Source organism: Dipodomys spectabilis, unplaced genomic scaffold (genome assembly GCF_019054845.1).
Source record: "Dipodomys spectabilis isolate Male_0828 unplaced genomic scaffold, ASM1905484v1 ptg000227l, whole genome shotgun sequence".
In the NCBI taxonomy this organism is placed as follows: domain Eukaryota; kingdom Metazoa; phylum Chordata; class Mammalia; order Rodentia; family Heteromyidae; genus Dipodomys; species Dipodomys spectabilis.
The window spans coordinates 711,505-738,858 of NW_024870904.1; the positions used below are offsets into that span (position 1 = coordinate 711,505).

At 39.4% G+C, this 27,354-nt stretch overlaps 1 protein-coding gene across 1 annotated transcript; it reads left to right on the plus strand.

The window, feature by feature from the left end:
* Positions 1 to 606: 606 nt before the first annotated feature.
* Positions 607 to 23,394, plus strand: LOC122123286 (zinc finger protein OZF-like; the record flags this gene model as incomplete). The annotated part of the gene is given in 3 exon segments (XM_042697646.1): positions 607 to 1,533; positions 1,701 to 1,776; positions 23,279 to 23,394. Coding segments are annotated over 3 exon segments (1,119 nt in total), but the record flags the coding sequence as incomplete, so codon positions are not given.
* Between the last annotated feature and the right edge of the window lie 3,960 nt (positions 23,395 to 27,354).

Sequence of the window (27,354 nt, forward strand, 5' to 3'; positions counted from 1 at the left end):
ACCTGCCAGAAACGTCACAATAAATATCTCTCTGAAGTAGCAATCATGAATACTAACCCAGGGGAGGAAAAAGTGAGACTTATAAGAAGTTTTCATTTGAGCTCCATACAGAAGTCAGAACTGATTAAGAATAATGGCAACTCCTTAGAGATGAGGATAGAAAAGGTCACTGGCTGTCAGAGCATGGGTATTTTCAGTGAACCTGGTAAGATGTGTGCTGCATATAGTACTCATGTGTCTTCTGTAGTTGACGAATGTAAACAGTGTGAAAAGTCTTTCACTGAGAAGAAACACCCTGTTGTCCCTCAGAGAAAACACACAGGAGAGAAATCTTATGAATGTAACATGTGTCAAAAGTCTTTCAACCAGAAATCAAAGCTTACTGTCCACCAGAGAACACACACAAAAGAGAAACCTTTTCAACGTAACATTTGTGGAAAATCTTTCATATGCAAGGCATATGTTACTAGACACCAGAGAACACACACAGGAGAGAAACCTTATGAATGTAACAAGTGTGGAAAGTCTTTCACCGAAAAATCAAAGCTTACTGTCCACCAGAGAACACATACTAGAGAGAAACCTTATGAATGTAACGTTTGTGGAAAGTCTTTCATCCAGAAATCAAAGCTTACTGTCCACCAGAGAACACACACAAAAGAGAAACCCTTTGAATGTAACATTTGTGGAAAGTCTTTCTCCTGGAAGGCATATCTTACTAGACACCAGAGAACACACACAAAAGAGAAACCCTTTGAATGTAACATTTGTGGAAAGTCTTTCTCCTGGAAGGCACATCTTACTAGACACCAAAGAACACACACAGGAGAGAAACCTTATGAATGTAACATGTGTGGAAAGTCTTTCTTCTGGAAGGCATATCTTACTAGACACCAGAGAACACACACAGGAGAGAAACCTTATGAATGTAACATGTGTGGAAAGTCTTTCACCTGGAAGACATACCTTACTGTCCACCAGAGAACACACACAAAAGAGAAACCTTTTGAATGTAACATTTGTGGAAAGTCTTTCTCCTGGAAGGCATATCTTACTCTCCACCAGAGAACACACACAGGAGAGAAACCTTATGAATGTAACAAGTGTGCAAAGTCTTTCACCCAGAAATCGATGCTTACTAACCACCAGAGAACACATAATAGAGAGAAACCTTATGAATGTAACATGTGTTGAAAGTCTTTCACCGAGAAATCAAACCTAACTCGCCACCAGAGAACACACACAAAAGAGAAACCTTTTGAATGTAATATTTGTGGAAAGTCTTTCTCCTGCAAGACATATCTTACTCTGCACCAGAGAACACACACAGGAGAGAAACCTTATGAATGTAAGATGTGTGGAAAATCTTTCACCAAGAAGTCAAATCTTAATTTCCATCAGAGAACACATACTAGAGAGAAACCTTTTAAATGTAACATTCGTGGAAAGTCTTTCTCCTGCAAGACATATCTTACTCTGCACCAGAGAACAAACACAGGAGAGAAACCTTATGAATGTAACATGTGTGGAAAAGTCCTTGTCTTGGAAGTCAAGCATCAATGTCCATCAGATAGTACACACAGGAAAGAAACCTTATGAATGTAATATGTGTGGAATGACTTTCACCTGGAAGTCCAACCTCACTGTCCATCAGAAAACACACAGGAAAGAAACCTTATGAATGTCATATTTGCGGAAAGATTTTCAGCCAGAAACTACAACTTACTATCCACCAGAGAGCACGCACAGGAGAGAAATTTTATGAATGTGACCTATGTAGAAAATCTTTCATGCAGAACATACACCTTTCTGTCCATCAGAAAAAAACCAACCAGAGAGAAATGTTATGTATGTAGCAAGCATGGAAATTCTTTCACCTGGAAGGCACAACTTAACATCCATCACAGACACAAGGAGAGAAACCTTATGAATGTGACCAATGTGGAAAGACAGCTTAACACACATAAGTTGATTCACACAAATGAAATAACTTAGGATTGTACCAAATGGGAAAGTCTTTGGTCTGTAAGAATATTGAAATTGCAATACAGAACCAATACAGGATAGAGAACTTATGATATAGCAGATGTGGAGTCCTCGAACTACAAGACACAGCTAAGGGTTCATCACAGAACACACAAAACACACAGACACCCATACACCCTCACACACAAAGAGGAGAAAAATCATATGTAAAAAAAATGGAAAGGTTTTCTAGAAAAAGTCATAACGGTAGTAAAGTCTTTCTTGGAGGGGTAACAAAGCTAGATAGAAAGTGTATTAATGACCTAACTCATATAATGGTATAACCAATCTATACAGTATCTTTACAATAAAATATATATTTAAAAAATATGATGGATTAATAAAGACTAGAATCTCTGCATTTTGTCTTCTTTTTTTGTGGGGGTGGGGGGTCTGGTCGTGGGGCCTGAACTCTGGGCCTGGCTGCTGTCCCTCAGCTCTTCAGCTCAAGGCTAGTGCTCTACCACTTGAGCCACAGCACCACTTCCGGCTTTTTTTTTTCTTTTTGCTTATGTGGTGCTGAGGAATTGAACCCAGGGCCTCGAGCATGCAAGGCAAGCGCTCTACCACTGAGCCACCTTCGCAGCCCTGCATTTTGTCTTGGGGGAGAACCCCAAAGTGTCTTCAGTGCTTGCACTTTTCTTTAATTAATCACTGGTGATGAAAAACTTGTGATTGATTCACTCTTAGCCCATTTAGTTGTTCTGCTGAGTGAGCTATAATAAAAGACCAGTGTGGACGATGTGTCGCACCTGTGTTATCTCATAGAGGGCCAAAGTAGATATGACATTAGGGGAAATAATCAAGCACACAAAGATATTGATCAATCTCTCACAAAAATTGAAGTTAACAAAGGAATAAAACCATCTGCCACTTGAGCTACAGCATCACTTCTAGACCCTGAGAGGAAGGAAGGAAGGAGTAGGGAAGTGAGAGATGGAAAGAGGAAGGGAAGGAATGAGGCGAAGGAAGAAATAAACTATTCAAAAGAAGACTTTAATTTTTGGTGAATGTGAGAATTATTGTTTCAGAGGTGGAGCTCAAGAAATATGGCTTTTACAAAAAGCAACTTTTTGAATATTTACAAAATGATAAAGAGGATGTAACATTTTATAAACTGATTTAATAATACAGTAATATTAAGTAAGGAGGTCATGTGTGGCTGGTGCCCTATTGGCCACATGGTAGATGGTGGGGTCTGGCATCTTGTTTTCATGCAGGGGGAAGGAAATGCCCCATCCATTGCTTACCTCCCAACTGATGGGTATGGCTGGATCCCTGCAAGCAGGCATGGGCATTTGGCTGATGTTACTCAATCTGATAGTCCAGTGCCTGGACTGGGAATTTCCTGTAGACCTGCCTCCTGCTTAGGCCCTATTTAGGCCGGACCAGCAGTGGCACCAGATGGCATGCCACATGTCTCTGTAATCATGTCCTGTGTGCTTTCTCCTGGCTTGTCTCTGGTCATCCAGTGTCCCAATACATCACTTTCTTGGTGCTGATTGGTTTCTCGGTGCTGTTTTTATTCTCTCCTCCCCCCCCCCCCCTCCTTTCTGTCCTATTTCCAAGCTGTCTAAGTGTATTTATGGACTGCATGTCTTTGTTAGAACAGGCTGCTTGCAGACTGCTAGTTGTGAAATAGACTCCAGTATTCCATCTACCATAATGTGGCTTCCAACAAATATAGTGTCTTCTTTTACAGAAACAGAAAGGTTGACCTAAATTTAGAATTTCTAGAGCCAAGATCGATGACACTGTATAGTTATGTAATTAAAGATATCCTGGAGGCATTTAGAAAAAGTTTCTGTTACATCAGAAAGAGCTTAATTAATAAACCAAGACCAAGACTCCAGTTCCAATATAAGCCAGTCATTCTAGATATGTCTAGAGCTGTTTGGTTACATGAAGAGGAATACTTTCACACATTCATGAAGGAATGTTTTTGTGCCAATATGAGATTTTCAACTCAGGAACTGAGTTGAAGCCAGCCAGAGCTGGCTTCAATGGAGACTCTCTCATCTTGGCCTCCATAAAAGCTAGGAATCAAAGCATGAGCCCTGTGGGCTGTTCTGAAGAAATCTCTCTCTGGGAACAGGAGGTTTCCTTCAGTGCTTCAGCTCAAGCTTCCTGTGGCTTCAACAATTTCAGTATTTATTTCAATTGTTCAAAAATAATAACTCTTCTTTACAGTATTTTCACAATAAAAAAAGGAATCTTTAAATCTTGCCTATGATTCCATTTACAAGATAAGGACAGTGGACTTCACATTGCAAGATTTAGCTAGGTGCTCACTTAACCCCTTCCATCACACTGTTCACCCTTCTACTTTTTTGGGGTGGGGGATCTGGTCTTGTGGCCTGAACTCTGCGCCTAGGTGCTGTCCCTCAGCTCTTCAGCTCAAGGCTTGCACACTACTACTTGACCCACAGTGCCAATACCAGGTTTTTTTTTTTTTTTTTTGCTTATGTGGTGCTGGGGAATTGAACCCAGGACCTCATGCATGCATGGCAAGTGCTCTGACACTGAGCCACCTTCCCAGGCAAACCCTTCTGCTTATCTACAGAGGCCTAATAAAAAAAATGGCATTCGGAGGCACCTGTGCCCTTGGCCTTCCTATTTGTACCACACACACACACACTCTCTATCCATTTGGAAATCGCTCATTCTCCCATGTTTACAAACTGTATGCTTTCTGAGAAGGGATGGTTCACAGACTGGAGTCCTACCTAGGCCTGTTATATACCTCAAATTATGAACCAACATACCACATTCATTAAAAGTATGCCTGATGATAACATATTTTATTAATGTTTTGTATTATTTTTGTTATTATCATTTGGCCAACACTTTGCTTGAATTCAGAATTAAAGGGAGTTCATGCTCACTGATTTCGTAATGTACCCTTTCCTCTTTTAATTTCAGACCAGCAATTAAAAATGAGCAATTACACTCCCTCATGTGTGGAATCCTAACTACTCAGGAAGCTGAAATTAGATAGTTTTGTAGGCCATCCCATGCAAAATCTCCATGAAAATGGTATCTTAGCCAATAAAAGCATGGCTCTGGTTATATGTGCCTATCTTTTTACTACTTCTGATATGTAATTATAAAATTAGTCTGTTGAAAGGTCCAGGCAGAGAAGCAAGACCCTAAGGTGAAAAATCAGTGATACAAAAGGTCATCTTGTGTAGAAGGTAAAGGAAGCCTCACAAATTTTTGCCCTGAATTCAACCTGAGGACCAATAATGAGGTACGTGTAACCAATACATTCTTCCAAATATTTAGTGGAAGAATTTGGGTGTAGTTTAGCCAATGATAGGTAAACAGACCTTTACAAAGTGATTGCAAAAGGACCTTTGCATATGGCTATATGATGTTATGAATTTTATATCCTGTTATGTGGACACCATGAGTCCTGTTTGGATCAAGTAATTAAGATCTCCTGATCTAACAGGGCACTGGTGCTTCACATCGGGATTCTTACTTGCTCAAGAGTATGAGGTTTAAAGATCACAATTGAAAGGCAAACTAGGTAGGAATAGCTGTAAAAGTGTTATGGCCAATTATCACCAAATTTCCCACAAGTAATGCTGTGAATGAAGTTGATAGACTGTCAACACTTTTGTTCCTTTATTACCAAAGCTCAGGGACAGTACCCGGGCCCTGAGTAGAAAGAACTCCAGGGCCAGGGAAGATATTTTGGAAAATGGGTTTTTGGCCCTTGTGCAGAAAAGTTACCATTCTTGCTTAAGCCTAAAGTCCTCGATAGTGTATAGTCATTGTCCTCAATAGAGGTTGATATTGAAATGTCTTATAAGCCAGGGTAATGATAGATTGTACGAATATTTTGGTTTCTTTTGTCAAGTGAATCCACATGCACATACCTTTATGTTTCTGACTAGTTCATAAGTCCTTGTAGAGGTTCAAGATACTATGCAGGACAATGTGGTCCACGTCTGTAAAGTGCAGAATGAGACCTTCAAAGAGAGATCTCAACATATAAAATGTGGCCAAATATTTCAGTATACTTGAAACAGTATCATAAGAAAAGAAGTATCAAGTAGTGATGATTTAAGGTCCCAGAATACCAATATATTTGAACGATAAGATTGGTCTATGCCAGAACTCAAAATGAAAGGTACAGGAAAGAAAAGTTTGGTAAGGAGCCAGCTGAGGAGAGGAGGGCAGTGCCAAAGTCTTCATGCAATAGGCAAACCTGGCAAGTCCCTTGGGACAGGAGTGAGAAGCCCAGAGCAGGGTATGTGCTACCCATCAGTCCACCACCAGCACAGCATGGCAGCTGCAGCATGGGCCAAGTTGCACACGTGTTTCCTGCAGTGCTGACTGTTGACACAGGGACCTGTCAGAGAAGTCAGTGGCCTAATGTAATAGTCTTGTCCTATGTATATGATACAATTACTTGTGGACTAGAGAATTGGTAGTAAAACATTGCTAGATGAACTAGTAAAAATTCTTCAGGATGTGTGTGAATGTGTGTGCCCTAAGAAGAAAAGAAATTGAAAAGTAGTTCAGAGAGAACTTCAATGACAAGTGTGGGACTTGAGTGCACAGCAAAATAGATCCATTACTATCACAACAAATAGGTGAAAAGGAAGGGTTTCCTTCACTTATTTTTACCAACCCTTACAAATCCCATTGTGTTCAAAATAATAAGAATAGAAATGTATGTGTTGATGCTTAATGTTGTACAACAGCTAGTTTATAAATGACAGCAGAGGCCTAGGGTCTCTTCTGTGTGCTGTCCCTGAACTCTCTGGAAAGGAGGACAATACTATTGAACGTGAACTTATGTCACTTTTAAGTTTGTCGTTTAAATTCCAGAGGAATATTGACTAATTTAAATGAGCAGACTTTTTGTTTTGCGGTCTTTAGGCTTGAACTCAGGGGACAGGTGCTGTCCTTGAGCTGCTTTTGCTCAAGGGTAGCACTCTACCACTTGAGCCACAGCACAACTTCTGCTTTATTGGTGTATGAGAATCTGAGGAATAGAACCTATCTCCTCATTCATGCGATGCAAACACTCTACCACTTAGCTACCTTCCCTGTCCTATAAGCAGACTTTTTATGTTAAAAGAAGAAAGAATAGGTTGCTATGTAGGATCCACTTTCCATGTGCAAGTCTGAAGGTTCAACCCCTCAAATTGAAAGGAAGAAAGTAGAAATGGAGTGACAGGAAGTATTCAGTTACAACTACAAAGAAAATTAGAACAAAGGCAATGAGCAAGTAATTAGGTTTTTGTTGGGGATTGTTTCTTTTTTCTTTCAATTGTTAGCTGTGGGGTTTGAACTCAGGGAGGGCCTGGCATATTCCCTATGCTTTTTACTAAAGGCTGGCAAGCTACCACTTCCAGCCAGAATGTCACTTCTAGTTTTCTGGCATTTCATTGGTGATAAGTCACAATGAATTTTCTGCTGATGTGGTGCTGAGGAATGGAACCCAGTGCCTCATGTATGCAAGGCAAGCACTCTACCACTGAGCCACACTCCCAGGCTGCCTCCTTTCTTAAAACAGTGTGGTTGGGGCTGGCAATGTTGTTAGTGATAAAGTACTTGCCTAGCAGGCATGGAACACTATGTTTGATATTTCAGTACCTAATAAACAACAACAGCCCCCAAATACCCCTAGAAGCACTGGTGCTGTAGCTCAAATGGTAGAGTGGTAGCCCTCAGCATAATGAAATTCAGGAATAGTTTTCAAGCCCTGAGTTCTAGCCCCAGGAATGTCAAAGAAGAACAACAAAAAGAAGATGAAATGAGCAAATGAAAACAAAAAACCTAATGTCAGCAAGTTCCATTGATAAACACAACACACAACCACACACATAGACACACATACACAAATACACTTTTATGAAACCATATTCCTCTCCTTTACCATGTCTGCTCTCCGTCCCTGCACCAACTGCTACCTACATCCACTGGAGAACTTACTCTGTGTTTCTCTTGTTTTTGCATTCTTAAAAAAATTTATTGTGAAGATTAAAATATAAAAGTAGTAGCAATAGTCATGAGAAAAATTCCAATCAAAAGTACAATAAAATAACCATTTCATACATGTTAGTGTGGCCATAGTTTTAAACAAAACAACAAAATCCTTCCAAAGTCTAACAAAAGCTAGGAAAGATGTGACAATAATGTGAACATGGTGCATTTCTCTCAGGTATGTAAAACTATCAAAGATGGGACAAAAAGTCCTAAAAAGAACTGAATATAAAATTACATAGAAATATGGTCCAGCACTTCTACACTTGTACATAACTTAGAGAAAAAAAAAGATTTCTATAAATACCATCAAATACGGACCAAGTTTCAAGAAAGAGAAATACCACAAAGAAGTCCAAGAGTATTAACAGAGATTAATTGAACTACTTATAACACACTCAGTCCTGTACAGCAGTCAAAATTATGTTTGTCCACACTTTTTCAGCAAATCCATTAAAACTTCATTAGGATAGTCTAATGTAATTTTTGTGGATGTGATGTCTGACAAGATTCTAGGCAACCTTTACCTTCCATGAGAAGTTACCTTCTAGGTGTCATTGAATCACAAAAAAGTGAGGCAACATTGTGCTTAAAGTAAAAAATGAGAAGCAAACTAAAGCAAATCTGCACTTAATTTAGAAGCCAAGAGTTGATCATCTGCTAAATCTACAGGTCATCTTTAGTTTTTTTAGAAACATGTTCCTAAAGCTGAATCTGTTTTTTTTTCTGTTTTTCCATCTTGGACACAGTTAGGTTCATAACTTGGAATGTCAAACAGAGTGAGAAATAAAAGAATCTCATCAGAGATCCTTTCATTCTTTCTTGCTGTTGACAGTGAGTAAAGATTCTGGAACCATGGCTTGGAGAGAAGTCATATGAGAGTCAGAAAAGAACCTGTGTGATTTTACCCTCGAAGTTTCTGGTCAGAACATGATACTTGGACTGGTAAAGCATAAAGCCTTCGTATGGGAGAAGAAACATTCCTGAATCATGTAGAGCATTAAAGTCTCCACTACGGACACATCCACAGAAGAGTGAAGTTTTATGTGTTACTAAACAATATTAACAGAAAATACACTACAAATGTAGATCCATAAAATTAAAGAGAAACAACTTATATAGGTATGTGCTTTTGCTTATACTTGTTGGTTGATTACACAGGAAATTCTTTTGTCCAGCATTCTGGTTTTTCTTATACTTACCCACAATGGTAATTGTTAATATAAAATGCATGAACTTTGCAGTGACATTCACAAAAAAGAAAATCAATTCTGTTTACTTCGGTAAGGTGTTTTTGATAGAAAGACAATATGAATCCTTTAAAAGCAGTGTTTGCACATTAGTACTGGGTTTTTCTAATTCACAAGAATGTTTTCTTACTTTGAAAAACTTAAAGAGAATTTATTATAGGCTTAGTGTTCACATTCACAATACTTAAGATGAGGAGTGTTACAAATTTCAAGGTGGTGAATTTTCTGTTTGTTTTGGGATTTGGACTGTCCTCATCCACAATAGCGACTGAATATCTTGCCTTAAAAATTTTCAAGTTTTCTATTTCATATTATTTTTTTAGGATATAATCTGAATTTAAAAGAGGACATTATAACTGGGCTCTCATGTCTAATGGCTGTAATCTTTGCTGCTTAGAAGCCTGAGAGCTGAGGAAAGTTTGTATCCCCACTTTTGCTCCTCAGCTCCACCCAGACCTGAGCTCCTTCCAGACCTAGAGTTCTCTCCATACTGCTGACCACTCTCTCTCTCTACCCACACCTACCTGAGCATGCACCTACCTAACTTCCTGCTCCCCAGCTCCTCTGGCTACCTGAAGAAAGACAGATGCATGTGCTCTGTCTCCTGGGAAATATGGTCCTTCTAGTAAACTTTATAATAATCTTTCTCCTGTGCCTGCTTGTGGTCCCATGGGATACACATGAAGGATCCCAACAAGGATCACAAAATAAATCCATGGGTAAAAGAATGTCTGAGACACTTATCTCCAATAAAGTAGCCAAAGTAGCTAGATGTTGAGATGTGGCTTATGTGGTACAACATTATCATTGAACCAAATAATTTCATGATCATTTTCCAGACCTTGAGTTCAAGAATCAGGACAAGCACACACATATCTAAGGCATTGTATTTTATTCAAATTCTATTTTATCAATTGATTAGGAACACATAATCAGGAAGTCTCTCATTTTTTTTTTGGTGGGACATGGGGCCTGAACTCTGAGTCTGGGAACTGTTCCTCAGCTCCTAAACTCAAAGCTAGCACTCTACCACTTGAGCCACAGTGCACTGCAAGCTTTTTCTACTTATGTGGTTCTGAGGAATAAAACGTGGGACTTATTCACGCAGGCAAGCACTCTACCACTGTATCACTTGCCCCGACAGTCTCTATTATTTTAAGCGATGGAATATAGGCCAATTATATTAGTGGAGAAATTGTAGTGTGTCAGAACAGACACTTAAAGTGGAGTATATCAGTGCCAGCAACATTTTGAAAGTTTCAAAAGCCATAGGAAGTGCAGAGGGTCAAAAGGGGATGAATATGTTTATATAAGACATTTTCAAGGAATGTTTAAGATTCATTGGCTTCAATTCACAAAAAGCAAGTTTATAAAGTCACATGGGTGAGTACCAGAATCTCTAGGTTCAGGAGTATAAGCGCACAACTCCTGACTCTCCTTGTCTAGAGGACCAGAGGTTTGTGAGCCAGTTTCTGGTACCCAGAGGAACAAATGCTAATGGCAGCACATAAAATATCATCAAACCCAGACTGGGGAAAGACTCTCCCTAGGATCCTCAGATGGCTTCAAGTTACACCTCCCAAGAAGGCAAGCTGGGCTTCTACCTCTTGGCTCTGACTATGGAGTGCAAAGCTGTACTTAAGAGCACTTCCAGCAGCACGACAAAAGGAAAGAAACCCGAATTTGCAAACTGAAAACACCAACAGTGACCAAGGAGGCATTGGCCTCTTTTCTCCCCTTTCCCTCAAACACACTTTCAAATGATCTGTGTCCTGATAGAAACTACAATTCCCATAATGGGATGCATTCACCTAGAGGAAGTGGGCCTGCTACAGGGTTTTCACTGGTGCCAGACACTTGGTCCTAAGTGTGCATGGATGCATGGGGAACTTTCTCTCCCATCTATGGGAACTAAGGTGAGTTGCTCCTTGAAAAATCAGTTTACCTCCTGAAACTTTGTGAGATCAACCAAAAGAAAGAAATGTATTAGGAGCAATAGCTAATTTGGCCTTTTAATTCTTAGTTCTATTAATGTAATTGACGTTATGAGACTCCATGGTTTTGTTGTTATTATTGTTAAAAATGTGTGTTCTGGTACATTTAAATTATGTCTCTTTTGCCTTAAAATTTTGAATATCTCCCCTCCCACATTAAAAATGTTTTTGTAGCTGTGTGCCAGTGGCTCATGCCTGTAATCCTAGGGACTCAAAAGGCTGAGATCTGAGTATGCTGGTCCAAAGCCAACTCGAGCAGGAAAATTCATGAGCTTTCTCTCCATTAAACCACCAGAAAAATGCAAGTGGCCTTGTTGCTCAATTGGTGTAGAGCTCACCTTGATCTGAAGAGATCAGGGATAGTGCTCAGCCCCAGAGTTCAAGTCACACAATCAGGTATTTACAGACATTTAACCAATTGATTCAGGGATCATTTCCCCCTGCTCTCTCTCTCTCTCTCTCTCTCTCTCTCTCTCTCTATATATATATATATATATATATATACTGAAATAAGATAGCAGGATTTTAAGGTAGACATACTTTATAATCTTTGAATTAAATTGATTTGTCAAACTCTCCTCATTACTTTCCCAGAAACTCCCAAATTCCATCTATGAAATTTCAAGGAGTTTTTGGTTATTTGTGTCTGAAGTTTGCCTTTCCTTAAAAAGTTTTTTCCCCTGGTTTTGTTGTTGGTCCTGTGGCTTGAACTCAGAGCATGGGCACTGTCTGTGAACATTTGCTGTGCTCTACTTGTCTTTCTTTTATTAATTGTTTCAGGGAACTAGTGAAAAGTTTCCTCCCAGGGTTTCTTAGAAAATGGTACTCCTTCCCAAGACTTCAAAAAATGCTTGTCTAGGAAGATTAGGTTGAATGTGGGTGGAGGTAGAGGTTAGGGTAGGTCTATGTTCATGTGAAGCTTGATTACTTGCTCCAAACCAGTCTGTTTTTACTTTTCTGTTTTGCATACCCTGTTTTGTTTTGATTTTCTACCTCTTCTCTGATCCTAGAAGTTTCTGGCAGCAACTGTAGGCTACATATCTAGGGGTCCTCAGACTTGTCTTCCCAGACTGTATGCATTACACTGTGGAATAAACCTTTTGCCTCTCTCCCTCATATCAAACATCCTAAGCTGTCCCTTAAGGGTTTATTGTGATTGTTAATGATCCTTTCCCCACATCATGACTGGGAAGGCTTGTGTAGGAAATATTCATGCCTGATATTCAGTCCTCCAGTGCATAGGTTCTCCATGCCTCTTTTAGTGGACCTGAGCTATTCCTCATAAAAATGCAGATCATGAGGCACATTTGGATGTATAGATGGCAACATTGGAGCACCTATAAAATATGACGCAAAAACAATTCTTTCTTTCTGTAAAAGTTAAAAGTAAGTTCCTGAGAGGCAAGGACATAAGGATCAGGTAAAATTTGCTGCTTCCTAGATTAGCTGTGTCCCATAGTTTTCATTGTTCAAGGTTACATTTTTCAAACATTCATTTCTAAGTATTATGTTTATTGTCCTAGTATAAATAGAATTTACTTCCTACATTATTTTTGAATTGTTCATTGCTCACAGACTTGTCTGACTATTTCTTATACAAATATTATATCCTCTTATTGCATTGATCTCAATTATTGAGTGTTGTAGATCCTGAGGTAGAAGGTACAAGTATGGTAAGGTACTCAGGGATAGATTATGGCTCTGACTTCCTCTGGAAGAAAAGGTGAATGTATGGAAAATATATGGAGCTTATGCATATCACTTGTAGAATTCCTTTGGCAGGAGATGTGGTGCACCCTACTTGGGTTCCACTATTCTTAGAGATTCCTTTGTTGGTAATGATCCACCACCATGGAGGGCCTGTGGACTTCACCTCTTGTCCGCTGTTCTGGTGTTAGGAGCCTCCCAATATTCACCGCAGGACTGGTCTCAGAGAAGTGATGTGATCAGTGATAACTTACTGGACCTCATGTTTGTCAGCCTGTGTGGACAAGCTCACCCTGACATTGTAGACTGGATTCTGCCTTGAGGACTATTTGCATGAATGCCTGTCTGGATTCCACACCTCTGCTTCAGAGGTCTGTTTTGTTTCATGATTCTTTGTTCACTTACAGTGCAAGCTTGTGTTATGTATCTGTACAGGCTGGTAGTTGAGCTGCGTATTGTTTTCAAGGGTGGAGTGGTGTTTCATGCCTCTTGCAGGAACAATTGTATTTTCACTAACCTTATAAATCCTCTGGGATTACTATTCAATTACCTTAACTTATGTTGCCTGTTTAGTTGATAGAACAATGATGGTAGATTAAGTTTGGGTCTCTGTTTGCTATTGAGCTTTAGAGGGCTCTTAGCCATTGCTGCCAATTTTTGGGAATATTGGTTGCCAACCTTATTGTACCACAACTCTTCTTGCTAGTGCTACTGCTTCTGCTGTGAACCTTATGCAAACCATATATACAGCACAACATGATAAACTTCTGGTGCCCTGGGTTGCAGGTGGGAGTAGATAAAAAGATTGTGATAAGTTTTATGATTTGGAAACAGCAGTGATGTATGTTGATAATCAGGTGGATCTGCTAACGATGTGGTTAAAAATGATGTGTCATGCTAATGGCCAGTACATCTGTGTTATCTTTCTTAAATCTGATGGAAATATGACTTGGACCACTATCCAGTGACATATTTGAGGAATCTGGTCCTTTGATAATTTAAGCTTAGACATTATGCAGCTTCAGGGTCAGATATCTGATATTGGTCACTGCACCCTATAGGTAGCACACCCCCAGAATTAGCTGCATCACTTCTCCATTACCTGCAGGGATTCAACCTGGATAATAACACACCTTTTGCTATTTCTTACGCCTTTTGCTCTTCCTTCTTTTCGTAAGCCTTTTTCTTCGATTCTTCCTGAGATATATGATCTGCTGCTTTGTCTAGGTTCAGGCTATTAGACTCTTGCTCAATTTACAAAATGATAAAGGAGAGATGTTGGAGACACAGAGGTGCCAGGATCTGGCAAGGTGTGAGCAAAACCTCCACAACTACTGCCTTATTCATATGAGGGAGTTTTCCTATTACTTCTGGCCCTGCGGGCTTACCTGTAGAAATTTGGTGGACAAAGGTTGAACTAGAATGAGGAAGGATGCATATGATCTGCACTTCCTGGCACATTGGGTCCTAGAACAATGTGATGCAAGCATTGTGCACATAGAGAAAATGTCTATAGCTAAGGTCATTGCTGGAATAAAGAGCAATTCATCATTGGTCTTGTCTCTGTCTTTTCCATTATCATCCCCTTGTTCTTCTGGAGCACTGCTGGAGTTGTGGCTGGGCCAGCCAGCAGTGGTAGTATGGTTACCTAGCACGCATGAAGCCCTGGGTTCAAGTCCTCAGTACCACATACAGAGAAAAAGCTTAATGTGGAAATGTGGCTCATGTAGTAGGGTGCTATTCTTGAGCAAAAGAAGTTCAGTGACAGTGTCCATGCACTGAGTTCAAGCCCCAGGGTTGGGACAAAAAACACAAGAAATGTAAGCTGGGTACTAGTCCCTCATGTCTGTAATCTTCACTTTTCAATAGGCTGAAACTGTGGATCCCAGTTCAACGTCAGACAGGCCAGCAACATGTGTGAGACACTTATCTCCAGTGACAACTAAAAATCCAGAAGTGTGTTGTGGCTCACATGGTAGAGCACTTGAGCTCAGTGATGGTTCCCAGGCTCAGAGTACAAGTGCCATGACCGAACAACAAACAAAAAAAGGATAAAAGTATAAATAAATGCATCAGAAATATAGACTTGAAAAATGAAAACTACACTTCACAGGTAGTCTTCGAAGCACTCCACTTTTTCCTGATCCTTTTCTCTTTGCCTCTTAGGAATTTACTTTTACAGAATGAAATTAGGTTTTCTTTGTATTATCAGAGCTGCTTTTAAGTTGAAGTCTATAATCCAAATATGCCCTTTGATTCCCATTTTTCATGAGGAATAGTTCAGCTCCACAAAACGGACATGCAAAACCCATACACTGGAGAAATAAAATCAGGTAAGAAAGTTTCCAATCCAATCCATCCCAATTATGTTGTATGTAAAGGATCACCCAAAAATCACAATAAGTTTTAGGAGAAAAGTATAGGATCTCTGATTATGAGAGAGAGAGAGACTTGCAGATCCTGGGGTGCCTGCAGGAGCAGGCAAAATGTGAGCAAAGGCTTCAAGGCCAATGACTCCCACGCTCAGGACTGCAAGTCCTTGCCCTTTATGGTTTGAGGAAGTGTGTGTTCTAGCTGATTCGCCTGGGGCTTTAAGTGAAGGGAGGCTTTGGTGGAAAAGCTAGATTGAAATAGAATGAGGAAAGAAGTGTGCTGTTTGCACTTTTTGGCAGAGTGGGCTTAGACCAATATTACACAAGTATTTCAGAGACACAGCAGAATTGTGCCACCATCCCTCTCTCTGTCTCCTTAATTATCATCCCATTGGCCCACAGAAGTCTTGCTTGTGCTCTGATGAGACTGCTGCAGGAGACAAAATATTTATTCCACAGCTTAATGGATAAGGTCTGAGAAGACAAGTCTGAGGTCCCCTAGATATGTAGCCTAAAGCTACTGAGAGGAACTTTTAGTTTCAGAGAGGAGGTAAGAATACTAAAGAGATTTTCACATGCAAAAATGAGAAGACAAAATCAGACTGGTTTGCAAGTGATTAAGCTTCACATCAACATAGACCTACCCTAAACTTCACTCTTCTACACACCTGCATTCATTCTGACCCCGAAATCACTCTCTTTGTATGAAAATCAGGGTAAAGTGCCATGTACTGAAGAATCCCTGTGAGGAAACTTTTCACTATTTACCTGAAGAAATTATTAAAGACACACAAATAGAGCACAGCAAATGCTCACAGATAGTGCATAAGCTCTGAGTTCAAGCCACAGGACCAACAGCAAAAACAACAATCATAACACCCTTAGATGAAAAGCAAACTTCAGAAACAATCTAAAAGTCCTTTTGATTTAATAGATAGAATTGGGGATTTTCTGGAAAATTAATTGATAGATTTTTTCGAAAGGCAAATCAACACAAGGATTATACTGCATATCCACTATCAATCTTCCTATTCTAAGCCTTTGTGTATGTTACAGCAATGGGAATTGACCCGGTATAAGTTTAGTGTCTGTGAGTACCTTTGTAAGATGAGAGGAGAGGTATTAAACAATTTAAGACAAAACAGAGATATAATTTACATTCAGCAGAACACAGGAATGGAACAAAAAGGAATGTATGAGCAACACAGTGACATAAACTCAATTTCATTATTAGAACAAAGAACCAAACAGTCAATGCATGCACTTGTCCCCATATATTTACATTTTGTGGCTGGTTTCAGGAAGGAAATATTGTTTTTCAAGTAAAATTCAACTTAGCTCCTACAGCAGGGAGAGAAAAGTCCCAATACATCCATGCCCTCTTGTGACCAGGATGGTGCCGAGCATTGTGGGAATTGTAGTCTCCAAGAAGGACATTTTCTTTGAAAGTCCTGGGTTGTTTTTGTTGTTTTGGAGGGTGGACGTGGCGCAGAAGATCCTTTTGCGCATGCGTCTCCCCGCCCACCATAGGCATTTTAAGTAGGCTTCTTCTGGGTTCCTTCCCTTTGCCTTGCTGCTCAAAGTGCCCTGAAGTAAAGTTTAGAATTTAGGTGGCAGCCACAAGGCCAGCGTCCAGCTCTGGGCAGTGGAGCTTGGGAGCTGTAACTTGAGGGAATCTCAGGCTTTGGAACTGATGTCAGGTAGGAACTGTGCGATTGCTGTGGGAGTCTCCCCTCCACGTATTCCTTTTCCTTTTCTGGTTCTGTTTGGTCGTTGGTGGGGCTTAAACTCTGGGCCTGCAAGCACCATTCCTGAGCTCCTCAGCTCAAAGGGAGAGCATTACACTTCAGTTAAAGTTCCTACTGCCCCTTCCACACTTTTCTCCAGTCTGGAGTTGATAATTTGCTTGAGGTTCAGGAGTTTGTGCTGTCATTAGGCTCTAGGCCCTGAGGTGGAAGAACCTGGTTCCCAAATATCTGAGAGCAAGCTGGGTGATTCTGCAGATGAGGAGAGCCCAAGAGCTGTGCATTTGTCCTCCAAGACCAAGGGATTCTTCTATTAACACATGTGACTTTATTTGCTTTGCCCAGGTGTAAGAGGAGTACAGGGAGAATTCTAGTGTAATTGTGACGTGTGTGCCTCAACTCTTACATTGAAGTTGTATTTGGGTCTCCGGTGTTTTTTCTAATAGAGATATTTTAATCTGTTTGGCTTGAGGTTTTAATCTCCTGGCTTGAGTTCACACGTGTTTGTATTCGACCCTGTATCTAGAGACAGTTGTACATGGGATATTGGAGTAGTGAGTGGCTGGTCCTGTATTTTTAGGAATGAAGCCTAGCAATGTTTGAAGCAGAGCACCCTATGAATAGGAATCTCCATCCTAAATGGACAGACTTTGTCAATTCTGAGAAGCCCTAATTGGAAGAAGCAGTAAAGCACAGGAAGGGGAAGATGTTGCTAGCTTCCTTTGCCTTATGCAAAAATTTTTGCTACTTCCCTGAGCACCAGATTCAGGTGATACTCTTTCCTACACCACTCTCAATCACTTTATGTTGTTGCAAGATTTAAACCAATTTCTAGGAGTCGTGATGAGCTGGATTGAGAAATAAGCCAGAGCATAGTTATGAGAGGGTAGCTGAAGCTGTGGTTTGGGATTGTGGGGTAATTGTTATGACTGAAAGTATCTATTCATGTAGTAATCCCTAATCCTCTTCTTGCTAATTTATTCAGCCTGTTAACACTTATTTTTAGTATGTATTCATGCAAACTTACATTAAATGTGCCATCTATGGATTTGCTAATGCTAGCTCTAAATGCTTGGTTTTGCCTGGTAGTACAGAAAGTGTTGGTCTGGGACATGTGTCCTAAAAAGAAAAATCACAGAAGAAAACTTGAGGCAATATGTCTGACTCAAGGTTGTATGCTTTGTAGGTGTTACTTATCTTCAGTTGTGTCACGTCTATATCGATTATTTTATGTTATATCTTCTGGATGGTCAAGGTTCTTCGCATGACTGTTTAGGGAAATGAACTTTAGGGACTTTTCAAACCTGGGTTTACCTCATCTTTACTCATGTCCCTTTGACCAAAGCATGTTAAATGGCAAATTGCTAATCATTGCATATGTGTGCAATGGTTAGAGTGAAATGTGCCATTTGACACCCATTATTGAAATAGTATAACATAAGAAATATATTCTGAATACATTTTTCTCTCTAATTTTGGGTGAAAACTACTGAGTTACATCATACATGTTTTCCATGGTATTTCAATATGTAAATGAATGAGGTAGAACTCAAAATCGATTGGATTCCTAGGATACTTTTGCATTAAAAAAGCAGTTCATACATCCCGAAGTATATTCAGTAATAACTACTTTTAGTGGAAATATGATATGTTTTTGCTTTCAATTATTCAATAATTTAACTGGGAACATTATTTTTTTTCAATTTAGTGTGTACATAAACATAGAAATTAGTTGGTTTAATAATATCTATCATGAAATGGGCTGGATTTGTGTTTATTGGACACTTTCATGCTCTGCTTGAGACATTAAAGATTCTTCTCTTATAAGAAGGCTTTACAATTTCACAATAAAAAATAAATAAACATTTAAAAAAAGAAGGCTTTATGGTTTTCCAGCCCAGGTATCATGAGGCTTTATGGTTTTCCAGCCCAGGTATCATGTTTGCAAGAGGAAATTCTGGGCCCCAAATCTCACAAATTCATTACTGAATGGGTCATTTAACTTATATCCCAGCCATGCTTCCAGAATCTTCTGCTCATTGTCAGCAGCAAGACAGAATGAATGGATCTCTGGTGAGTTGATTTTTTATTTTTCATTTGTTTTCCATTCCATTATATGAACCTAAAGGTGTCCATGAATTAAAAACAATACCAACCACAAGGATTCAGCCTAAGGAACATATTAATAAATCAGGTAAAGATGGCTTGTAAATTAGCAGGTAAAGATTGCTTATTGGTTTAGCAGATTAAATGGTTATATTTTTTCTAAGTTGAATTCAGATTGGCTTCAGAATGTCTAGGTTTCATCTTGTCATAAAATGTAGTCACACCTGTTATGTGATGTAATGACACCAAGCAGGTTACTTCTCAGGGAAGGTGAAGGATAGATTGCCACCAGATCACTTCCTCATGAGTAACATTAAACTATCTCAATGAAATTTTCCTGGAATTGCTGAAATAGTGTGGTCATACACACCTTCATAAGTTCTTAAGGAATAATTAAGCTATATGTACTTAAATTACTCTCCATATATACTTCTTGGACTGCTTCATGGTCTTGGTCTTACTTGAAACTTTGCCTGTATTTGTTGCTAAGCTTTATGGTGTTTCTACAAATTCCTGTTTGTTCTCTAAAGTATTCTCACAAGATTTCTTTCCTCTATTTTCTCTCTCTATTTTTGATTTTCTACCCGCTAGTGTTGGTTATTTTTCTCTTTCTCTCTCTTTGTATCTATCTTTCTATCATTTTTTTCTCTTTTCATTCCCTCTTTCCTCCATATGTGTCTCAGTTGTTTCTTTTCTTCAAATGATCTATCTGGAACAAGGTTTTCTTAGTGATCAGTTTTACGTTGCTGATATGGCTCTTAGGATTGACATTTTTCTTACCCGTAGTATAGGAAAATTGTTGCCTAGAGAGTTCTACAGGATTCCACAAGCAAAAATTAGAGAAACACAAAAACATAAACAGATAGACTTAGAGGAAACCAGGGTTCTGAATGCTCTCTGGCACTTTGTCCCTGAGCAACAGCAAGCAAGCATAGTTCCTTGAGTGCACACAGGGAAGATTACCATTAATAACATGCAAAAATGAAGTATCTATATTAATAGTACAATCAGAGCCACAACAGTTTGTGAGGAAAACATGTTTCCTTATTCTCCTGAGACAGAAGACTCTTGCCCAGAGAAAATCCAGACATGGAGTTCACCTTACCTAGCCTTCAAGGTCAATAGCACCTCAGTTTCAGATGCTATCTTTCCAACAGTAAGGAAAAGGCCTGTACTCCAGTCTCTTAACCCTCTCCAGAATTCTCTTTAAGCCATCTGCAGCCAGCTCTTAGTTCTCTCAATGCTGTCAGGCTGGAATTCCAACCTCTCAAACCTTTCCCCCTTCAGCTCAACTTCAGAGTTCCCTACAGAAAAGTACTTCCTTCTATCAATTGGTACACTACAAGAAAATCTGTTTTCTTCTGATTTTGTGTTGGTCTAACTTCATTTGATGTGGTATTCAGTTTTGTTTTTCCTTCCCACTACTTTTGAATATTTTAATTCACTGCCAGTATAAGATTGGAACTAATGTTGAAAAAAAATAATGCAGTGTTGAGATGTTCTCTATTAGAAATATCACTTGTCCCAAAATCTCACAGATGTTTGCTCACTAATTGATTTTGATCTCTGAGGAATTTCACTATTAACTAACAGAAGTGAAAATATATCCTTAGAGATCTACTGGAGAAACAACTCAGGAATATGTAATACATTTGAACATTTGGTCATATTTATCATTTTTGTCATCTTGAATGTTCATTGAGCCTCTCTATATTGGCCTTCACCTTCCATGAAGGCCTATTAAAATGAAAACCTTGTCAAGGAACATTTTTTTCCCTGCACCTATATTTTGTATTATAGAATGTAGGCAAAGTTTACAAAATTTCATGGTAGCAGTTCTTTTTTACATAGGAAGGAAATATCAGGGTATTTATGACCACATTTCAATATTTAGTATTTAAACCAAACATGGTAAACCAGGCATATTTTTATGTGGGAACTCAATTAAATCTTATAAGGGCCTAATCCATCATTAGTTACTTTCTGGAGTACTGTTTCTGTTTTTTTTTAATATTCATGTGGACATTGCTTTTCATATCTAGCAATGTTCTATGTTCTGTATTCCATGTGATATCCTGAATGGGTGCTGATTGCTTTTGAGAGTACTTGTTAGTAGAAGGTCTAAATAGGATTTATGGTGAAGCAGTATGTGTAAATGCAGGAAAAATATTTTTTTAATTCATTTTTACCCTGGTATGTATTGAAATTTTATCAAAAATGATAATATAATTTTTCAGACACCTCCTTAGACTTAATGTTATCATGCCAGATTATTGTCTCCTTAGAGTTTTTATCTTTACTGCTAGCAGCAGAAATGTGTTTTCATACATTATAGAAACTGTAATTTTTGATTGGTCTTGGGGCTTGAATTCTGGGTCTGTTTGTTTTCCCTCAGCTCTTCAGGTCAAGGTGAGTGCTACCACTTGAGTGACAGTGCTACTTTCATTTTCTGGTGGTTTATTGGAGATAAGTGTCTCATGGACTTTCCTGCCTAGGCTGGCCTTGAACCTTGATCCTCAGACCTCAGCCTCCTGAATAGCTAGAATTACAGGCATAAGCCACCAGCGCCCTGCAAATCTGTGTATTTTAATGACCAGGCTTATGTATTGTCAAATATTTCTAGTTTGGTATTTAATTCTCCCAGTGAATAAATAACAAAGCTAGCTGCAAACATTTTATGTAAGACAAAAGCATACCTGCAGCATAATGAAATTCCAGGTTGGAATTCTCATAACCCAGGTCTAATTTCTTGATGGAAATGTGCCATTACAGAAGCTGATGTCATTTGATGATGTGGCTGTGTACTTCACCTGGAAGGAGTGGCAGGAACTGGATCCTGGTCAGAGGACCCTTCATAGAGATGTAATGCTAGAGACCTATAGCAATCTCATGTCCTTGGGTGAGCAAAGGTTATTTTAACTTGGAAGATCAAGTGCTTTTATTTTAGTAGACATTAGACTATTTATGCTATTTAGGGAGAAGATTCCAGTCCATTCCCAGGTAAAATACTGCTAGTATAAAAGCCAGTCAAATTTGAGTCTGAGAGTTTGTTGTTGTTTGTCTTTCACACAAGTGCTTGAGCTACAATTCTATTTTCACTTTTGTTTTGGGGTATATTCTGTTTTTCTGTGCCCAGGTTGGTTTCAAGCCTGCCTCTTCTGATATCACCTCCTAAATGTAGGTGTAAGCCTTTGGACCATTACATTTTCTGAAGAAAAAAAAAGGATTCCAGGCCATGGGAAGTGTCAGTTTTTCTAAGGGAAACTTTAACTTCATTATATGTAACTCAAGAGCTAATTTTATTCTCCTTCTTTAAGAAGGCAAATCAGTAGTTGGACAAAAGTTCTAAGCTATGATCCACTAATAGGAGACTGACTTCCCAGACTTGGGTAATTATTATAGGTGGATCTACAGTCCAGAATAGAACATACATTACTAATGACAGTATGCTCTGGAAAGTGTGTATTTGTAAGCCCAACCTGATACAGGGTTTAGTGCTCCAAGCTACAAATCCTAGATACTCTGGAGGCTGACATCTGAAGGTTTCAGTTTGAAACCAGCAACTGTAGAAAAATGACCATGAAACTCTTATCTCCAATTAGCCATTCAAAAACTAGAAATGTAGCCAAGACACAAACTAGTAGAGTGCTAGCTTTTAGCAAAACTGCTGAGTTCAAGCCACACAGTTGGCAAAATAAACCCAAAGCTGGATGCTACTCCACCATGGAGCTGTTAAGAATTGAGAAACCATGGGCTTGGAAGGTGGCTCAGTGGTAGAGGAATTGCCTTCCATGCATGAAGCCCTGTGTTTGATTCCTCAGCACCACATAATCAGAAAATAAAAAAAGCCGCAATTGGCGTTATGGCTCATGTGACACAGTGCTAGTCTTGAGCTGAAGATCAGCTGGACAGCGCCCAGGCCCAGAGTTCAGGCCCACAACCGGACCCATCAACCCCCGCCCCCAAAACAATTGAGAAACCAGATTTAGGAGCAACCTTGTGAACAGGATGTCTGCGACCTTACGTTAATGATGACCCAGCAAGATCAATAATTCTCCACTATTTCTTAATCACAGGGCTCTATGTTCCTAAACCTAAATTGATTGTAATGCTGGAGCAAGGTGCAGATCCACGGATAAGAGAAGCCTCAGACAAGAATTTTACAGGCGAGTTAAAGCATCTTGAACGGTGATGATAGGTTCAGAGCCCAGTTGGTCTGTTTATCTTGAGCTGTACAGAGCAATAGTATTTCTAGTGCCATTGAGTCATGTGTGGGAGAGAACTAGGTGATCCTTTGTATCAAGGAATTGTCAATCCAGAATTCAAGTGGAGACAAACAGAATTTGGTGTGCCAGTGTAGTTAATGTTAGCAATTCTCTTTGTCTGTGGAGAAGTCATTCTTTAAGAGAAAAAGACAATAAGAAATGTACAAAAGGAGATCTCATTTTCTTTTAAACTAATATTATGCAGATAGGAGGAAAATAGGAGAATGGTAGTGCTGCTATTTTCTGATCAGGACAATAGCTTATGAGTTGTGCTTGGCATAGAGTGAGATTCAGAATGGAAGCATTAAGAGTACGTGGGTGAATAATTTCAGTAAATATTTCCTAGAAAAAAATAGAAAAATCTGAAATACAGAAAAACATTGTTTTCCATTGTAAAATGTCAGTATTACATTCATAGTTAGTACCTTGCAGAGAAAAGTTTATATTCTGCATAAAACAATGCTTTGTTATTTGAAAAACTTGTAACAGTTAAAATGTGAGAAAATACCTTTACAGTAAGGAATTTATGGATCTCATTTATGTTTTTGTCTATTTTTCTGTTATGCATTTTAGATGTCCCACAAATGGAGGATGTGATTAGCACCTGTCAGAAAAGTCACAATAAATATCTCTCTGAAGTAGCAGTCATGAATAGCAACCTAGGGGAGGAAAAAGTGAGACTTATAAGAAGTTTTAATTTGAGCTCAAAACAGAAGTCAGAACTGATTAAGAATAATGGGAACTCCTTAGGGATGAGGACAGAAAAGGTCACTGGGTGTCAGAACATGGATGTTTTCAGTGAACCTGGTAAGATGTGTGCTGTACATAGTCCCCAGGTGTCTTCTGTAGTTGAAGAATATAAACAATGTAAAAGGTCTTTCACTGAGAAGACACACCCTATTGTCCCTCAGAGAACACATACAGGAGAGAAACCATATGAAAGTAAAATGTGTGGAAAGATTTTCACCAGTAAGGCATACCTTACTGTCCACCAGAGAACACACACAGAAGAGAAACCTTTTGAATGTAACACGTGTGAAATGTCTTTTACCTCGAAGTCAAACCTTACTCTTCACCAAAGAACACACACAGGAAAGAAACCTTATGAATGTAACCTGTGTGGACAGTCTTTCACCTGGAAATCAAACCTCACTATCCACCAGAGAACACACACAGCAAAGAATCTTTATGAATGTAACGTGTGTGGAAAGTCTTTTGCCAAGAAGGCATGCCTTACTATCCACGAGAGAACACGTATTAGAGAGAAACCTTATGAATGTAACATTTGTAGAAAATCTTTCACCTGCAAGTCATATCTTACTGACCACCACAGAACACACACAGGAGAGAAACCTTATGAATGTAATATGTGTGGAAAGTCTTTCACCCAGATTCTCACCTTACTATCCACCGGAGAACACACACAGGAAAGAAACCTTATGAATGTAACATGTGTGGAAAGTCTTTCACCCAGAAGTCAACTCTCACTGTCCATCAGAGAAGACACACAGGAAAGAAACCTTATGAATGTAACATGTGTGGAAAGTCTTTCACCCAGAAGTCACCACTTACTGTCCACCAGAGAAGACACACAGGCAAGAAACCTTATGAATGTAATGTGTGTGGAAAGTCTTTCACCCAGAAGCTACACTTAACTGTCCCCCAGAGAACACACATTGGAGAGAAACCTTATGAATGTAACATGTGTGGAAAGTCTTTCACCAAGAAGTCAAACCTCACTGTCCACCCGAGAACACACACAGGAAAGAAACCTTATGAATGTAGCTTGTGTGGAAAGTCTTTCACCCAGAAGTCAACTCTCACTGTCCATCAGTATACACACAGGAAAGAAACCTTATGAATATAACGTGTGTGGAAAGTCTTTCACCCAGAATTCAAACCTTACTGTCCACCAGAGAAAGCACACAGGAAAGAAACCTTATGAATGTAACGTGTGTGGAAAGTCTTTCACCCAGATTATACACTTTACTGTCCACTGGAGCACACACACAGGAGAGAAACCATATGAATGCAACCAGTGTAGAAAGACCTGGAGGTCACAGCTTAACACACATAAGTTGATTCACACAAATGAAATAACTTAGGATTGAGCCAAATGGGAAATTCTTTGATCTGTAAGAAAATTGAAATTGCAATACAGAACCAATACAGGATAGAGACCTTATGATATAGCAGATGTGGAGTCCTCCAACCACAAGACACAGCTCAGGGTTCATCACAGAACACACAAAACACAGAGACACACACACACACACACCCTCACACACAGAGGAGAGAAATCCTATGTAGGAAAAATAAATGGAAAGGTTTTCAAGGAAAAGACCTAACAGTTTGAATAAGAGAACAGACACAAGTGAGAAAATACAAATGTAACAATTGTGGAAAGTCCTTTACCAATTGTTCATGAATCCAAGTTCATAGGACACACACAGTGGATTAATCTTTAAAATATTTCAAATGTGGAAATCCTTTGATCAGAAAGGAATACCTCATGTTCATCAGAGAACTGACTCACATAGGAGAAAAGAAAGTAGTGCATAGAACATATGTGAAATGTCTTTCAATCAGAACTGAGTCCTCAGCATATGTGAGAACAGAGACAGGAAAGAAATTATGAGTATAGAAAACATTTTGCCTGAAGTCCCATCTGTACAAGTAGCTGAAGAAATGTCTCTCTGAGAACAGGAGGTATCCTTCAGTGCTTCACCTCAAGCTTCCTGTGGCTTCAACAATTTCAGTATTTATTTCAATTGTTAAAAATAAGAACTCCTCTTTACAGTATTTTCACAATAAAAAAAAGTATCCTTAAATCCTTCCTATGATTCCATTTACAAGATAAGGACAGTGGACTTCACATTGCAAGATTTAGCTAGTTGCTCACTTAACCCCTTCCATCACACTGTTCACCCTTCTGCTTTTTTTGGAGTGGGGGGGCCTAGGCTTGTGGTCTGAACTCTGGGCCTGTGTGCTTTCCCTCAGCTCTTTAGCTCAAGGCTTGCACTCTTCACTTGAGCCACAGCACTACTTCCAGCTTTTTTTTCTTTTTGCTTATGTGGTGCTGGGGAATCGAACCCAGGGCCTCATGCATGCATGACAAGTGCTCTAACACTGAGCCATCTTCCCAGCCCAACCCTTCTGCTTACCTACAGAAGCCTAGTAAAAAAATGGGATTGGGAGGCACCTGTGCCCTTGGCATTCCTATTTGTACAGTGAGTGAGGAAGCTGACTGTCTGTGAGACCCGGAGTTCACGCTCCAATAGTAGCTCAAGAAAACCATGGTGGAGTCAGGTATGTGTATTACATGTGTTTCTAAGTTAGAAACCTAATTGTTGTGAATACTGGAAAGTCTTCATCTCAGACAAAAAGTTAAAAGAAAATGAGTGGAGGAGGGAGAGAAGGGAAGCCAAAGGTCAGGGAAAAGATGGAAGAAGAGGAGACAAGAGAGTAGTGGAGAGAAGGGAAAAAGAGGGAAAGGGAAAGGAAGAGGAGAATACAGGAGAGGAAGAAAGCCTTATGGCATTAGATTTGACAGTAAATCCTTAAATAGGACACCAAAAGTGACTCATGCAACAAAGAAACAAACAAACAAATGCCAGGTTCTGGTGGTTCACACCTGTACACCTAACTACTCAGGTGGGTGAGATCTGAGGATCATGGTTCAAAGCCAGCCTGGTAAGGAAAACTTGTGAACTCTTATCTCCTATGAAGCACCAAAAAATCAGAAGTGGAGCAGTGTCCCAAGTGGTAGAGTGCTGGCCTTGAACTCATGGGCTGAGGGACAAGCTCAGACCCAGAGTTCAAACCCCATGACTCACAATAAATAAATAAATGAATAAGGGCTGGGAAGGTGGTCCAGTGGTAGAGTG